This window comes from Camelus dromedarius, chromosome 7 (assembly GCF_036321535.1).
Source record: "Camelus dromedarius isolate mCamDro1 chromosome 7, mCamDro1.pat, whole genome shotgun sequence".
In the NCBI taxonomy this organism is placed as follows: Eukaryota; Metazoa; Chordata; class Mammalia; order Artiodactyla; family Camelidae; genus Camelus; species Camelus dromedarius.
Window position 1 is genome coordinate 25,692,501 of NC_087442.1, and position 17,942 is coordinate 25,710,442.

The 17,942-nt window shown below is 37.1% G+C and overlaps 1 protein-coding gene across 4 annotated transcripts in view; it reads right to left on the reverse strand.

Moving 5' to 3' along the window:
• The window catches only part of PTPRZ1 (protein tyrosine phosphatase receptor type Z1), a 155,027-nt gene that overhangs the window by 17,165 nt on the left and 119,920 nt on the right, over positions 1-17,942 (reverse strand). For 2 of the 4 annotated variants that reach the window (XM_031455266.2, XM_010975693.3), the window contains exons 13-20: positions 16,811-16,955; positions 10,084-10,175; positions 7,286-7,371; positions 4,713-4,733; positions 4,445-4,541; positions 2,182-2,264; positions 728-862; positions 31-165 (exon numbers count right to left, since the gene is read on the reverse strand). In XM_031455266.2, the coding sequence (XP_031311126.1) occupies positions 31-165; positions 728-862; positions 2,182-2,264; positions 4,445-4,541; positions 4,713-4,733; positions 7,286-7,371; positions 10,084-10,175; positions 16,811-16,955 (794 nt within the window). The remainder of the gene's footprint in view (positions 1-30; positions 166-727; positions 863-2,181; positions 2,265-4,444; positions 4,542-4,712; positions 4,734-7,285; positions 7,372-10,083; positions 10,176-16,810; positions 16,956-17,942) is intronic. The other 2 variants (XM_031455267.2, XM_031455265.2) reach the window with 1 other exon arrangement.

The window sequence follows — 17,942 nt, forward strand, 5'->3', positions numbered from 1 at the left end:
ACTGAGCCATACCCTGCACCCTGGACTCACTTTTTTGATCTTTGTGTTTCTTAGAGTAAAATTCCTCACAGTATAATAAGCAAGAGTTTGAACGCTCTTCTGCATGACCAGAAAGTTCCCATACTCTTCACTCCCATCTGCAGGCCAGTACTGGTCACACTTTCTCTGCAAGAGAGAAAGTAAAGGTGTTCTTTCCATATTTCAAATGCTCAGTGTAAGTCGTTCCTGAAATCAGCAAAGATCAGAGGCCACAACTCCCTCATTCTTCTAAACGTTTTCTTTCCTTTCTAGGTGACTGCAGGTTAGTGGTAGAGGAGACCAGGGACAGAATCACAGAGCTGAAGAGACTTGAGATGCGTGGGTCCCACTTCCCCCTTTCAGATGAGGAAAGCGAGGCCAGATGTCCTGAGTCACTATACAGGCAGGACTGGAATCCATCTCCCGTGAATAAAATCTACTTCACTCTATGTAGCTTTTCAATGAGTCTCATTTATTTATTTTTTTCTCACTGAACAAAGAATGTATTTAAAGAGCAGGTAGCTTGATTTATAGGGAAACCTTCTGACCTACAATGTTCAGAGTTTCCCTTTAGCTGTCATACCTACTAGACAGGAATGCAGAGCAGCTTTCCTGACTCCTGCTGCGTCCTCAGGCTGACTCTACTAAAAGCAACTGAAAGCACTTCTAATCACTATTCTAGGGGAGACACAATAGATTACCCACATACCCTTCCTTTCTCCACAAGGTTTGTTATCATGACAATAACTTCCACATTATGCTCCCATATCATTCTCCAGAAATCTTCGGCTGTGGATTTCAGTGGGCCTTGGGCGGCAATGTAAGCTTTTGGTCTGTTGTAGCCCTGAAGAAACAAATGACAAACGTTTCTTACTCACAGATTTGTATGCCATTTTAAACTGTTCAGTTTTTAAGATCAGCACGTTTTTCTATAAAAGAAAATTATTTAAAAAACAACTTTCAAAGCTGGGGAAGCATACTTGTGCTAGCAAAGGCAGCAACTCTTCTTTAATATGACTTTTGTTATAAAAAGAAAAGAGTTCTTGTATTCACACAACCACTACTCTCTGCACCTCTAGTCCAAGTGCATTTAATCCAAGCCCATTTACTTTGCTTAATATCTGGTCCTTAACGGTGCTGCTTTGAAATGCGTTTGCGGCATTAGGACTCAGTTGTCTACAACAGTCAGGAAGCCTTTGGTGCTGTCTCCTCACCCTCTCCTTGGTGGTACTAAATGATGCTCATCATTAATAGCTATCTTTCCTTATTACTCACCATTGGCCAAGACGCTTTACAAACATTAACCCTAATACTTCATCTGTATGCAAAATGGAAATGTCAACACTGTTTTGGAGACAATGGAGCTGAACCTCAGAGGGGTTACGGGGCCTTCTGCTAGTGGTCGAGCTGGGATTCAAAGCCAGTTCTAACTCCAAAGCCCATGTTCAATCTGACACTCTCTCCTGTGGAGGCATGAAGTGGTTGCCTACAACAAACCTGCTGTTTCCTTCTATTTGGAACTCATTTCTTCGAATTAACTGTCCCAAACAGCATAAACCTAAAGGCAGAGAGACTGCGAGGTCAGTGTCAAGAAAGTAACTGCGTTTCCCCGGCATTCAGCTGGCCACAGTGAAAAACCAGGAGGTTAGTCAGTGGTCCACGGTCCCTGGAGATCTCCAATAAGTTTCACAAAGCTGGGTATGCTGAGCAGTGCCCAGGATCACAAAGGCTGATAACTGGTTTACTAATCATGTGCTTGCCTTTTAGCCAGGGCTACCCTGGGAATTTTTCAGTCAATAGTTATTGATCATCTGCTATCTACATAATATTCATTGTGCTAGGAGCTAAGGGACACTCCAAATAACCACTGATCCTACCCCTCTTGTTTAAGGAGCTACAAACCTATCAGAATATACACATCCTACTTTGAATGTACATTCTCAGCCTGAATTCCCTCTCTCAGCCACGGGATAAACCAAGAACAATGGCTCGAGTGCCATTCAATCTAAAAACCTTCGGCCATGGGGTCTCTTAATGCTGATTTGTACTTTTATTAGCTTTCATGTAATATGTAGTAAGCACTATTATACATACAATACCATGGTATGATAAATTTGTAGTCTAATAGAATTTTCATAAATATTTCAGTTGAAACATACTCACATCAACATAATTGGCATTGATGTAATCAGTCAGTTTGCCATCTTTTTCAGCAAGTTGTGCAAGTTTAACCCTACTATGATCATCTGTAATAAAAAAAAGAAAGAAAATATTTCACTACAGCATGAACTGCTTTTCAGCATAAAGGTCATTTATTTTGACATAATAGTTTATCAAATACAATTAAAAGCAATGGAAAAATCGTTTACTTTAGTAGGCTTCTGGAGGCTACAGAGATGACAAAAATAAAGATAGATATAACAAAATCCTCTTCTTGCAGGAAGTTTTCCAACGTGGAAGGTGAGAGTGGACATACACACAGAAAGGGATGTTCAAGCGTCAAGAGAGGTACAGGATCCTAGGGGGCCAGGAAGGCAGAAATCATATCGGTTTGGGATGACAACAAACCTTTTCACAGAGGTTGAATCCTGAAGTTGGCATCTGAGATGGGACACTGGGGCTGTGAACACTGGAGAGCCAGTGAAGGGGAGAGAACAATGATGGGGGTGGCAGAAAGCTGAGGAAGGATGGCAGCACACACGCTCTGATGTGCTGATGGAGGAAGAGGAAGTAGAGGCGGGAGCAGGAGGGGTCTAGGAAGTGTCCGTCAATGGTTACTGCAAACAGCTCTTTCAAGGGAAGACCTCAAAGAGGAACCACCGCAAAGGGAGGCGGGAGAGTGACTGCCCAAGAACTGGATCCCGCACTGCCAGTGAAGAGGGGATGAAAACCATGGTCACTTACACACGGCGCACGGGGGTCATTAAATATGTGGAAATGGGGAGTTCACTTCAGTCCTACAGGGAAGCCATTTATTTGCAGGAACTACGTAATAAGAAAGGAAAGCGTTACTAGAAGGACATGTGGCCTCTCACTCGGCAGACTATTTTTTTTCAAGGATGAAGACGTGAAGATGTGAATACAGTGAATACAGACCAAGCAAGTGAAAGGTCTCCTGGGACAGTAATACCTCAGTGGCAGCAGCAGCTCCCAAGGTGCAGGAAGTGAACACAGAACTGGACGCACAGCAACGGGAAGATGGGTTTGGAGGCCAGGCTGACCTATTTTTGTATTTTAGTTCTAATATTTTTAGAAGGGTGTTTCTGGGTAAATTTTTTGGGTTGTTTTTCTTCATCACTAAAATGGGACTGTTATTAACTATCTTGACAGGTTGCTTCAGGGACGGAATGAAAAATGGTTATATAGTGCTAGGCACATAGTAGGTGTTCAACAAATGTTAACCTCCATCCACTTCTTAGTTAACTGGTGAGTATTTTCTATTTGGCTTATAGAGGGAATGGTCTAGTTACCACTTCCCCGTGTCCAAGAAGCAACTGAGTTTCATGTGCAGCAGGGTAGAGGCTTCAGGTGAGGAAGGCAAGCATAAAGCAGAGCCTTCCATTGAAGAGAAAAATTGGTGTAAAATGTGTGGGAAAAAAGACAGCATCTATGCGAATTAGTTAGAACAGTGATCACAGAAGCTTCCATTCCAGAAACTAGAATGGAACCAGAATTTAAATCACTAAGCAGGTAATACCATGTTCACACAAATCTAGGAAGGTCCACTGAATATATAAGGAAGGATGCTGAAGTTTGCGGGAAGGATGAAGACAGATTTCAAGAGATGGAGGGAACTATAAAGGAAAATAAAAGGGAACAGATGTGAATAAGAGGTGCTGCAAGAAGACGGAAGAAAGATGATAATTTCATGGGGAGAAAGTAGGTAAACTTACACTAAAGAAAAGAGCCAGATAGCTGCTCATGGCAGAGAAAAAGAGAGAGCAGCTAAGACAGTAAAGGGAAGGAAGCAATGAACAGAATGAATCCAGCTAACCCTTTATAAGACCCCAAGATAAATGCCAGGAGAGGAAGGAAGAGGGTAGAAGGGAAAAAAAGTCTAAAGAAAATCCCATTTGGGTAGTAAATTCACCTAAAGTAGGTGGATCTCAAGTGAAAACAGGACAATGGAATAGAAACGATAGAAACCATAAGAACAGATTTACAGTCCACGGGGTCTGAAGAAAGGACTGGATTGAAATTTGAGTTTATTTTGTTTAATAAAAGAAACAGGTATCAGTAACTGCAGAACGTATCTGAAGTGCGGAGATATAATGCTATGTGTTCTCTAACGCAAGTCTTATTTCCCCATACAAAGGTCCCAAAAACAGCTACACTGAGGTCTGCTGTCAAGAGATTTCAGGACGTGGAATTAAAAGCCCGGCAGTGACTGAGAACAAAGGCAGAGCTGAGTGAAGGACATACTTACAGGCAACGATATTTACGTATCGGTTCTTGTGCTTATTGTCGGGGTGATTGGAGCTGTCTGCTGTGATAGCTAAGTCAACAGTACAGCTCTGCACCTCCTGGAAAGAAATTGTATGTGTAACATTTCAACACACGTCCTTGCAAATAAAGTGCCTTAAAATATACTAAGGAAGACAAAACGAACAAAACAATCTACCCCAAAATAATTTTTTTTCACACGTTACAACTATTTCTGGGCTATAAGAAAATGCAGTGAAAGAATGCCTTACCTGGTAAAACTCTTTCAGTGTCTAATGAGGGAATGAATGCCAAAAAAGTAAAGAAATCAAATTCCACAGCACACGACAAATGAGAAAGAAAAGTGTTCATATTAGGTTTACAATGGAAAACCGTGATCATGCAATAAATACATTTGTCAAATACCAACAAAACAGAGTGTTTCAAACAGTTGCATGCAAATCAAACTTCTAATACTTTGGGACCTTAAGATTACGTAAAAGGAAAAAAAATAACACTTTTAAAGGGGACAGTGTATAACAGTATGATGAATTTTTAAAATGCTGATGAGAAAAACCACATATTTGATGACACATTTTTGACGTACCAGATTTTCTAACATCAAAATATAATTGTATTTGGTCTTGATAGCACTATTTGACACTGAGTTAGTGATACTTTTTTTTGTTTATTTTGAGAAATTTTAAAGAGTAAAAAGCTTCCTATTAGGTGGCTGGTAATAGATTTAGAGCTGCCAAAATATTAGCAATCCCCTAAAATTTTTTATTGTATATACCGTGTATTTTGAAACAAAATTTAGATAACATTAGTTTCTACATATTTAATTAGTAGATCTCTTTTTAATTAAAATTTCAATGGGGAGAGAAAAGTTAGTTTTGCCATTTCTCTTTTAAAATGAATTAACCCCTTCTCAGGGATGTCTTCTACCTAAATATGTTAGCTTGGAATTCATCATTATTTAGTACGTATTAAGATATTAACATGAAAGCCTTATAATTTCTGAGAACATATTTAACCCAAATATAAATCTGATTCATCAGCAAAATGGCTCAGCCTTTCTCCAAACAAGCTTTTAAGGTCTCTTTCTCAGCAAATCATTCTGACGCTAGGTTTAAAAACAATTTATTACATAAACCACTTAAAAGGTGTTGCATTATTATTTATTAAGCTAATTATTAAGTTAATGAAAAGTTTTCTTCCATCAGACTGTGAGTTAAAAGCAATGGAATTAAGAAAACACTTTCTGAGTAAAAATGTGAGGTTATTCTATCAATTTAATCATTATGAACTGCTTCGTAATTTTCAACATGATTTTATAGTTGTGAAAACCGTGACTCTGCCCTTGTGCATATGCTGTCAGCACCTTTTATTATAAATTGTCTATTTTTCCTTATGGTTTTGAACATTTGGAAGATCAGACCCATCCTTAACAGTCTCCCTTCTGCAACTATGATTTTGTTTGATGTATGCTTGATCGTTTCTATGAGTTACTACTGCACCACCCAGTAATCTCTATTATGGTAAGAAAAAATAACGTGATGTTTTAAATATATAAATCTTTATATTATTCCACATTACTCAGTAGTCAACTCACACTGTTTTCTTATTCAATGCAGTTATGACTTAGATTTCTTTTAAGATCAAATGAGCTGGCTTCTACTGTTTTTAATGACAATGACAATGACAATATGACAATACGACAATATACTTCACTTTCCTCTGGGTTCTCAAAGTTTCTAATCTCTGGCATTCTCCTTCCCTAAGTATGTCCTAGTTGACATGATTCCTGGGAAGCAGTTGCTGGGTGTGACGGGGACAGTGGAACACCATCGGATCAGGATCTGAGCTCAAAGGGCTCTGAGCACTTGGGGGTGAGGTGGGGAGGCAAAAAAGCAATGGGATGCTTCCAAAAGGGGAGAGACTGGGCTGAGGCTGGAGAGCCCTCGATTTCTAGAATGGAAAGGGCATGAGAGTTTAAATCACAGACTAGATTTGAATCCCAGCCCTGATATTTGTTAATTGTTAATTAACTTCTGTGGAAGTTGATTTCATCAGTAATAAGAATAGAAATAAAATGGGTGAATGTTAAATGTTGAAGCATTTAGTACAATGACCAGCACAGGAGAGAGGGCTCAGTAAAGGTAACTTTATGTTTTGTGGTTATTACTGTTAACTGTGGGCTTATGTCACCCTATTTTGAAAAATCTGCCTAACTGATCGCTTGGGAGGCCATGATAAATATGCACTAAATGTCTCTGCCCCCACCATCTAAGTGTGCTTTACAGAATATTACTAGAAAAATCTTCACTGGTTGTTAAGTTCAAATGTGTTTTAGAAATGCGTACTTTCTTGAGAAGAAGACGGGGTTTTACCTTGTGTAATATTCATTATGCCTTCCATAATCAGTGCTTCAGCACTTACACTGTTGTAATACTTACAATTAAGAGCTTGCATGTACTTTGGCTGAAAATTATGAAATTTAGTTATTTACTACGATTCACATAGTTTAGAAAATTAAAAGGAATCAATCAGTTTTTAATTTAGACTTAAAAAAAAAAAAGAATACTGGAGTTCTGATCGTATGGGAGAGAATCAACTATGTTTTGGTTTTTTCCACTAGTACAATTTGACTTTTAAAATGGAAAGCCGATTTTCTAAATTACATGACTCACCCATAACACATCTCCTAAACACATAATTGATTATGGAACTAATATTCTCGCTAGAAGTAAAAATGGTTTCAATGTTAATAAACAGTCTACTGCTGAATTTTTAAAATTTACCGTTTTCTATATTATTCAAAATATACACATTAAAATCATACCTCAAATTCTTCAGTAAACCCACTACTTGCATGTAAGTCTGCAACATGTTTTGGAAAGTGCTTTATTGGAATTGCTCCAACATCATCTAGGTGAATAAAAAAAAAAAATTTGGGTTGGAAAGGATAATTCAACAGAAATAACTGTGCCTCTCATTTATAAAAATGTATAAAAAGTTTTCTCCTAAAACAACTTCAAAGTTCAGTTATTTCTATAATCTGGATTGAATCTGTGTTCAATAAAATATGAAGCCACAATTACCAACTTTCTCTATATTTACTGTCAATCATAATCTGCATTTTAGAATTCTGATTTGATCAGGAATCCTTTTTCCTTTCATACTCTAAAGCGAAAAGAATTAATTTTCAAAGTTAGGTTATAAATACTACCAAAGCCTTACTTCTTATCAATGGATTGCATCTCTTTATGGGTAACTTTCTTTAACGTGAGTGATAATTGCCTGTAAATTCTAGGGAAAAATGCAGAAATAATATATTTTCAATTTTACCATGGACTAAACATAACATACAATGCAATTTCAGTTTTATAAAATCGTACAGTTTAACGTCTCTCAGTTAAATATTTAGATGTTTACGTCTGAAAGCATTTTTTCCTTCTCTCTAGAAATAATAGAAAACATGTATATGCAGACTATTCATTAAGGATAATGTCAAAAACCTTTGGGACTTCGAATCTGTAAAATTTCAAGAACTGTAACTTGAAAATATGCTATGTAAACAAAGTCATTAGGTCTGTTAATTAATTGTGAAAGGGCCAAATTATTTTATCTGGTTCTTTTTTTTTTCTGGAAAGACTTTCTTATATTAAACATATTACTAGTTCACAGTGTGCAATTTCACAAGTGATATCTCTGACAAGGAAACATCAAACACATTTCACTAGAAACAGTTATTTACATCAACAGATGTTCAGCATCTAGTCCATTTAATATTGTTAAGCTTCAGTTACCAAGAATTTATTGATTTACAAAAAAAAATTTAGAATCCATCTGTTCTCTTTTAGATGAGTGTACCTGAATATTAAAATTGAATTAGCGAGTTAAACTTAAGAAACACTAGACAAAGGTGTAATTCCACCTTCACACCTACAGAAGGAACTTGCCTGGAAGTAGCTTTTATAATTAGGTAAGAAAACAGAAATAACTTGTCACATCTAAATCACTAGTTCTCCTAATGAAGGTCTGTCAAACCTACAGAAATTATCCTGCACAGCTAACCTCTTTCTATGAGCAAAATGACTACTTTTTATTTACAATCATGTCTTTTGGTAATTTCTTTTATGAACTGGTCCGCAAGTAAGTGAGACTAACGTACCTTTTTATTTTCTGATTTTACATGAAAATGCACATATGGGGCAATCAGGAGTGCATTTTTTGAGGGCCGAGCAGGTGAAATGAGGACACGCCCTTGATCACCATTTGTCTGAGAAGTAGAACAGGGGATTCTGGATTTCCCTGGGCAAGGACCTGATTTTGGATTATTTATTGGTAACAAGAAAACTACATTGGCCTTTGAATAATGTGATTAATTTTCATAGCCACCCTAACAGAGTATACAGGAGAGGTATGTTTGGAAAGCACAAGAGAATCAAAATGTAGCAGATAACTGAGAGCACCTGGTCTCAAAATTCTAAATACATTAATGAGAAATTGTGCTCTACTAAAAGAAATGGACAGAATTTTAATATAAACTAGAAAAACAGAAACAAAATCTTGGTAGTTAAAGACAGAGAATTGGGAAAAGAGTTAAAAGAGTGAAACACTTCTAATTCCTATGCCTGTTGAAAATTACAAGGAAAATGCTTCTCTTTTGAATTTTCTGCTTTTTAGATTACGAGATTTGAGAAGATAACATCATGTAGAACTTGGGCCTCAAGCAATGACATGTGATGTCTCAGACGATTTAGATTTAACAAGAGGCTTCTGTACAAAGACCACGACCAGGGAGAGAACTGTTCCTTTTGCTTCCCCTGGTTTGGTGACTCTCCATGTTCTTGGCTCACGCTCTGTCCATCAGTACTGCTTTTGTAGTTCACATATTTCTAGACAAACTATTTTTTTTATCACTTTTCATTCTGAAATGTTATAAAATGTTAATTCAGTAAGTGTCTGTGATCTTAGTGACAGTGTGAACTTTAGGGTCAATGAGGGTCTTACTCAAAATGACTCAGGTTGATTCTTGAACAGTTAACGAGGTACGTCCTGATAAAACACATGAGGTTTTTCCCAGGTATTCAACTGTCTGACATTTTTACTTAAAAGTATTTCAGGCAACCATACACTCTTTGCACTGCCCTCACCATTTTAATAGTTTCCTTTTTTTCTAATGTAGTTAAGAAACCTTTTCTCATATACACTCAGATAATCAGAAAGGAATTACACTTTGTCTTTATTTTTGTGGTTTTGTCCTGTCCATCCTTATTGCGCTGCTTTAGTCTGGCTTTGTTGTTTCAGTTTCCATTAAAGTCACTGAAATGACCAAAAGTCAGCATCGTTCCTTACTAATATTTTATTGCTATATGTTTATGCTTTTGAAAACATACAACATCTGAACAATTATAAATTATTTTGCCATATCACCTGCATAGTTAAGAATGTTCAAAATTAATGAGAACAATTTATAAACCTGAGTGCCTGATACACAATATTTTGGGCAACACAAATATTCACTGATCTACATCACAGTCATTTGCAAAGTACCCCAGTAAGGACAAACCTTCCAATATTGTGCTTTTCAGTTAACATCTACCAGCTATTCATGGTCACACTTCAAGCTGTTACCTGAAATTGGAAAGATGGGCGTTGGAGGTGTGGATATTACTCGAGGGGATGTACTGTCCTCTAAATAAAAGTGTGCAGTCTGGAAACATTTTCTGGAAAGAAAAGAAAGCAATTTATACTACTTGCTGGTATGGACAATAAGACAACTTCTGAGCTGCTTAAAAATTATGACAGAAATCTCCAGGATTAAAACATAAGTGGATCTCTATACCTGTTTTTAAAAAACACAAGTATTAAAGAATTTTATAGCCTCCAAACTTGTCAGTTTTACCTGTACCAGATGCAGAAGAGCAAGGAGATTTGAGACATGGTGAAAGCAGAGATGATACTTGCAGCTGAGCCAAGTAGGAGGACACCTCAACGCCCTAGTCCCCCACTGCTGCGATGCCCCAGTGTGCCCTGCCTCCCAGGGAAGGACCAGAGTGGGAAAGAAGGTCTGTCCAAAGCTATTTTCACTCAATATTTAAGTGACCATGCTATTCCAGGCATATGCAGCTGCTAGCAAAAGGCAGCAAGCTATGACCATGTAGCAGTGAAATTCCACAGTGGTAACATTTTTATGAAAAAAGGAGGCAGCTTTACCTTTGAAGTTTGATAATGCAACAATGACAGAGCAAAGTGAGGAAATAATGAGCATATAACCCAAGACAGGGACGATTTTCTCTCCAACAGATACTAGCCTTGTTGGCGAGGGTTTTGAGAAGGAATGTATTTGGCGCCAACAACAACCATGACCTACAATGTCACCTGGATCTATTTTCATTCAGATAATAAGAGTAACATCTGGCAGGAGCACAGTGCAGACTACTGAGAAGAGCAAAGAACCAACTGCTGCTGAAAACTAATGCAAACTACCCTTAATTAAAACAATTTCGATGATTAAAACTGCTAAGGACACTCTTTGATGCGGGTCATTTCATTTATTTGAAATCTTACTCATGAGTGGTTCGGTTGAAATAGAAAGATCTGTTTGAGGGAAAATGCCAATCTTCCTTCCATTTTAAAGATTCCAGGAACAAGAAATTTATCCTAATGAGCTTTAACGTAACATTGTGTCCTTATAGGATACACTTCAGTTGCGGTATTTTCTCAATAATCAGTTCCCTGCATAGAATTCTTCAGTGGCTTCCCACTGGAATTAGAAAGCTTTCAGTGACTTCAGCAAGGGCTGTAAGACCCTCTGTGACCTGGTCCCCTTTTGCTGTAGCTGTTTCATCTCCAAGTCTCCCTCACCCACTAGGCTCTAGCCCTCACTGGCTCTTTCTTTCTCCCTCAAAGCAGCCCTGTCGGTATCACCTTCGGGCCCTGGCTTCTGATGTTCCCTCTGGCCATCTGCCTCCTTCCCATCACTTATGCATGGGCTCAAATGCCATTTCCTCCGAGAGTCCCTCCCTGACCACCTGAGCGAAAAGTACCAGCGCATCCTGCCAAGTCACTAATCTTCCCCCTTCTGTTTGCTTTGTGGCACGTACCAGTATCTGAAATACCTTATTTATACATTTGTTTATTTGTCTTTTATGATTTTAGTTGGTCCTCCCTCACTGGAAGGTAACTCCCCAAAAGGCAATGTACTTTGTCCTAACGCAGTGTCAAGAACAGTGTCCGACTTGTTGTGGGTGCCCTGAAATATCTGGTCAATGAATTTACGGCTGTATGTCTGAGTGGGACAAAATTATATTGTTTATTCACAACTTTAATGTCACAAGACGAAAAAAATATTCAAAAGCAACGATGTGGATAGCAAAAACTAGCTTCCTGCTCTGACGGTATAAACCTTTGATAATCAAACCCGTGAGAACGTGCATAATTGGCAGAACATAAGAATGTCTTCAAGAGAGAACAGGTGGTGCAGGAGGAAGAGGAGCAAGTGAGGAGTCAAGCGTCAGAGGGACCCTGAGCTGGGTGCAGATCCTGGGAAGTGGGAAGAGCATGGAGGACCAATGACAAACGGGAGGGATGAGGGCCACAGGCGATTACGATAAAGAAACTATCCTACTGAAAGTCCACACTTGAGCAGAGCTGACACCAGTCTGGAGCAGAAACAACAGGGCAAATGTGGCTTATCTGTGCGACTACAGATGTAGTATGTTCGGACACACTGATATGGAAACACTGGGTTTGATACCCACTTTTAAGATCGCAAAATTAAAATCTCTTTGAGTTCCCCTAAAATCCAGTTCTATGAGCTGGTTAAAAGGTTTCTATTTATTTCTCATTGCATTTTAAAGTTGTAAGATGCCTTAAGGGACCTAGTGCAGTATCACAGCTGATACAAGAATCCCTTCCCCAGCATCTTTGACGTATAAAGAAGGTCTAGTATGAATACCTTCAGGGACAAGGGGCTCACTTCTTTCTGGGGACCATCTACAGTTACTAGACATTTCTTATACCAACCCAGAACGTAGTCCCTTGTAAGCATCTCCAAATGGTACACAAAGAGGAGGCTCTCCTATTCCAAGTAAATCCCACCAACCATAAGGTACTCAGCTGCATTCTAGACTCTCTTGCCTAGCTGAGACTCAAATGAGATTACCTTAAAATTTCAAAACATTTGGGAGGGAGAGGTAGAATATATAGCTAGAGAAAGATGGATGGATGGATAGATAGATGGATAGAGGACATGTCTGGGAGAATGGGAAGAAGACATATAGGCATTGAAATTTAACACATTACTAGTATTCATTGTAGTATCTGGGTAAATACCAGCTCTATTCTTATCAGCTGTGTAATCAAATACTTGTTGGTTTTAGAAAACAAGTGGTCCAGTAATGTTACTTGCATTAATAAGTAACAAGGAAATGTATAAATCATGCCAATAAGTTTGTAAGTGGGAAAACTAAAATTAAAACAGTACAGGATGAATTCTGGATGAAAAGCATCTGAATTGGATTAGTTAGGTACACTTTCTAGTGAAGTCTTACCTAGGAAGCGACATTCTTCTTAAAAGACTGCATGATACTAAGAGGCCACCATGCTGGGTTGATAGCCACCTTCAGTGACCCACAGATTTGAATTTAAAATCAAGAGAGAATCCATATTGCTTCTCTTCCCCCCTCCAGAGCCAAAACAACTGTGTCTGTGGAAAGTTCTGTTTCACATTGCTTTTGATGGAGTGCTGCTTTGGTGTTTTTTAGATTCTAACTATTCAAAAAGCTTTCAAAAATTCACCCTCTGTCATCTTTAAAAAGAATGTTTAAAACATATTCCTTACGGAAGGAATTTTGCATCTTAGAAACTTACGATTTGGCTCATGTAAATTATACCTTAAAACATCTGGAAAATAATTTCAAAGCATGTTATTTAACGTATGACAAGATTCAGTATCCATGGTCCATCTGTTCTGTATCAGCAGTGAACGTCTTCGCGTCTATGTGCTAAGTGTTGATAACTGTCTCCTGCTAATTATCACTCAGCCATGATGAAAAAAGTGATGACTGTTTTAAACTTGTAGACATAGGTCCTATCAATCAATGTTAATCCGATTATTTAATTTACACCTTTTCATCACAGTATTTAGAATTAAAAGCTAGAAATGTGTAATTATTATTCCATTTTTGGATACTTATACAAATATGAAACAATATTCATCATGCTGTATTCATCACAGAAGCCCTAAAGAAAGTCTGACTGCAATCTTAAAGATGATCTCATGGACCCTCCCCCCAGCGGTAAAAAGAGGTCACTAATTCTTTGCTGGGTAAGTGTCTGGTCCAAGGTCATGTAGCAAATGTCAGGACGATATGGGAAAAGGGACCCTGATTTCATCACTTCTAATTTGTTCTATCTTCCTGCTACAACATGCTTTCCATCAAGATTTACACAAAACATAGGAGACCACCTTAAGTTAGGTAAATTAGACAAAAGAGAGGATTTACTATACCACTTTGAGATTACTTTTTCTCCTAAAAAATTAGGTTAGAGAAGTGTTTAAATACATAAACTGGAAAAATTTAGAAGGAAAGGACCATGTTATTATCAGGACTCTTATTGGTATGCCATTAGATTTGTAAACCTTTCTACAGGCTGCAGCTTCCACCAAGGTTTAGAATGTTTTCATATTGGCTAGTGAAATCATATTGCTTAAAAATGCAGCTACACTGGAATTTGAATAACTCTCACAAACTTTAAAGAACGCACTAACATGGTCATTCTGTAATTCAGCAAATTGCTAAATTATTATTTGCTGAATTACAAAATGCCCCTATTGCATTTGTATTACTGACCTAAGAAGTTACATTTTGAAGTGAATTGACTTCATATGGTTGTGAATCAGAGAGATATGAGTAACAAATCTTATAAGGATATGTGATAGTTAGATACAAAAATACATACATAAAACCATGAGTGCTCATGTTTTTAACTATTTCTGTACTCAAGTTATGTAAATGTTATTTGTGAAGAAAAGAGAGACATTCGTGAGAAAAGAGAAACATTTTATCAATGAAAGTCAAATTAGTATTTTCCAACTTGTAATTTTATCTTTTTTTCTCCACATTAAGTACAGATGAAATGACCCATAAATAACAGGAGATAAAAACCACTCCAGATTTGAATTTTCCATGAAATCTCAAATCATATTAAGTAAGACACTGATTTTAAAATTTGTAGAAAATAAACTTGGGATATTAAATAATCAGAGAGGAAAAGACTTATTCTACTTATTTCAACCTTGTGACTATAAACTATCTGACATCTTTATTGAGATTTATTCAAATGTTATTTATTATGAAGTAGAATTTGGTCCTATTTTCCCTCCTATTTTATATTTGTTTAACCTCATTTTCCATTAACTTCAAAAATTGGCTTGGCAGAGAAAATCAGATTAGATATAAAGCAGTAATATGAGCAAACATGGTATCGATGTGGCTAAGAATTTTGGCCAACAAGCCCTGTGGGGAGTAGGAAGAAAAGAAATATGAATTTTTGTTGAGTAAACATTTATGGACTAGGTACTGGATTCGTGGTATTGTTCTAAGCATAGAATCTTCTGTAAAAAGAGACACTGCAATAACAGAGATCGCTAAAGAAAATGGTTTTGTTTGCACCATGTTATGGACAAAACAGACCCCTAACCCATGGAGAGTAACAAAAGCATGATCTGTTCTCCATAGTCTGCAGTCTACTCTGTTCTGTCAAAGAAGGCAGATGTGAAATACAGGTGCTCATGTAAACATTCTATCTTAGCCACCAATGTGCAACCACATGCGGCTACAGGTCCCAGTGCCTCAGACCCAACCCCTCGTTCCTGCTTCCCAGTCTCCCCGCCTGCTGCGACCCTGCCTGTTATGTCTTTCTCCCTCTCTCCTCTTTCTGAATCCCATCCAGCTCAAGACCTGTGTTTCACATTTACTCTGCCCATTCTGGCCTATCAAGATCCCTTGATATCTGACCATTCTTAGCACTAGAGATTTCGGCTACCATGCATACATTGTTGGGTAATATACATTTTTCATGGAAAATTCTTTCTTCTTAATAAGCATAAATTTCTTGACAGCAAGGACTCTCATTCATTTGTTCATTCATTCACTTAAAAACTTTTCTTAAATTTTTATTTATTTATTTAATCTTTTTTGGGGGAGGAGGTAATTAGGTTTATTCACCTATTTACTTAATGGAGGTACTGAGGATTGAACCCAGGACCTCATGCATGCTAGGCATTCACTCTACCACTGAGCTATACCCTCCTCAGCATTCATTTACTTTTTCTACTTTCCCATAGTAGTTAACATAGTACTAGGCATATGGGAAACAATAAATATTTTTGAAAACAGTAAATATTTTTGAATGAACTAAGAGAATATACTTTGGAATAACACAAAGAGAGGTGATATGAACTTATAGAAAGATGTTGCTAAACAGAAAGGAATTATAAATCTTCTGAACAAAATTCTCTTTTATTTAAAAGTAGAAAGTACTAAGCTATGTCCTTTCTTAGTTTGCAGATAGGACTTCTTGAATCATCACAAAGTCTTTGTTTTCCAACAGACTGTTATAACAGTTAAACTGATTTGCACTGTGCCCTTAGTAAACTTACCAATTTGCAGAATGCTCTGCTTGCTATAGGATGGGAAGCTTATGATGGGTGCAACGTTCCTTGTCCTTTAAAGGTTTTAACAGGATACTGATAAGAATGAAGCTATCTTTCATCCGCAAGGCAAATTCTAATGAATTTAAAAATCCTACACATCTTAGTCTAGTCTATTTTCTAGTTATACTTATATTCCAATGCTTGATTTTTGCTGTTGTACACGGGTTAGCATTTTTTGTTATCAGTATGCAGTTGATATGTATCCTATACAAAATCCACTGCTATAAAATTTTTTATTATATCAAAAATCATGTTTTCCAAAATAATACCTTTTAAAGTTATGACAGTTGAAGCATTTAAAGTGAGAAGTTTAGATTTATGTCAAATGCTATGATAATGTTTGAACGCTAATTAGATTAACATGAATGTGCAACTGTCAAAATACTGCATAAACGTTAACGGAAGCTAAACTTCCTCCCTTTTACTCTTAATTGTTTGACAGAAGTGTGACGAATAATCAAATCTTTTATTACTATATCCTTGGATTTACAAATTCACCTTATTCAGCTAGCTGGATAAATTCATGGTAGCTCTCAAGTAAAAGACATTTTGAATATGCTTTGAAGAACGTTCAGGTAACAAACAGGCAAAATCAGAGCTCTATGAAACATACAGTTCCTCAACAAACACTCAACTTACCTCCAGTAGATGAGAATACCCACAAGAACCACTAGACAGATAAAAGTCAGGGCTGACACGATCACGAGGGGTATAACTGCCTTCTTCTCGGATTCCAACCCCTCAGCTAGACCAACGCGAGACTCATGGCTACTATTACTGGCCTCTGTAGTCGGAGAAAATCGAGAGAGTTGACATTTTAAGCTGTAGGAAAAGTATATTTTTCAGTCGAATAACTGCAACCTTCATTGCTTTTGCTTACCTTTAAAATTTCAACTTTATGAAGCAACGAATGTCTGTGATTCTACGCTAATTTAAGTAACACAAAGTTTAAAAAGTAAGGCAGGCTATACAGTTGCAAAAAAAAAAAGTCACGGGTATGAGATGTGCAGTGTGAGGAATACAGGCAATCACTACGTAGTATCTTTGCATGATGACATATCCTCACTAGACTTTCCATGGTGATCAGTTTGAAATGGATAGAAATACTGAATTACTATGTAGTGGAGCAGGGATTGACATAGAGTGGTAGATCAACTATATTTCAAAAACAAATGAACAAATAAACTCAGAAAAAAAAAAAGGTAAGGCAGGCTTATCGGAGCTGAAGAATTATAATATCCCAACAAAGATTCACACCCAGGAAAAGGTGCCGGCTGTGGCAACAAATGAGCATAATATTGCCTTGAAAAGCTTGTTAGAAGGGAAATGAAAGTATTAAAATAAGAAAACGATTCAGTTTTTAAATCAAATGATCAGGAAAAACAATGCTACTTACCGAATCACCATAGATAATCTCGATTTTCCAAAATTAATTGTAATGGAAATATTTTTAACCTCACAATTAGGTAAGTAATTAGGAGCAATTAGTAATTTCATGAAGACAGAATCAGGATAATGCTTTTTACATTAGGATAAACCTTCATTCCAGTGAACCAAAATTTAAATGTAAGTTGCTTTTAAGACATTATTTTGAATACCCTTCTTACCAACTGTTTTTCTCTGCCAAAAATAAAAATCCTATTGCATGTGAATTGAAGGAATGCCCAGATCTAAGAAATTCTTTTTATATATGCAAGTGTCAATTATGAAAAAGTCAAAATTGTGTCTTTAGGTTAATTTTAAAAGGTGGCAAATAATGATTTTTGTGACC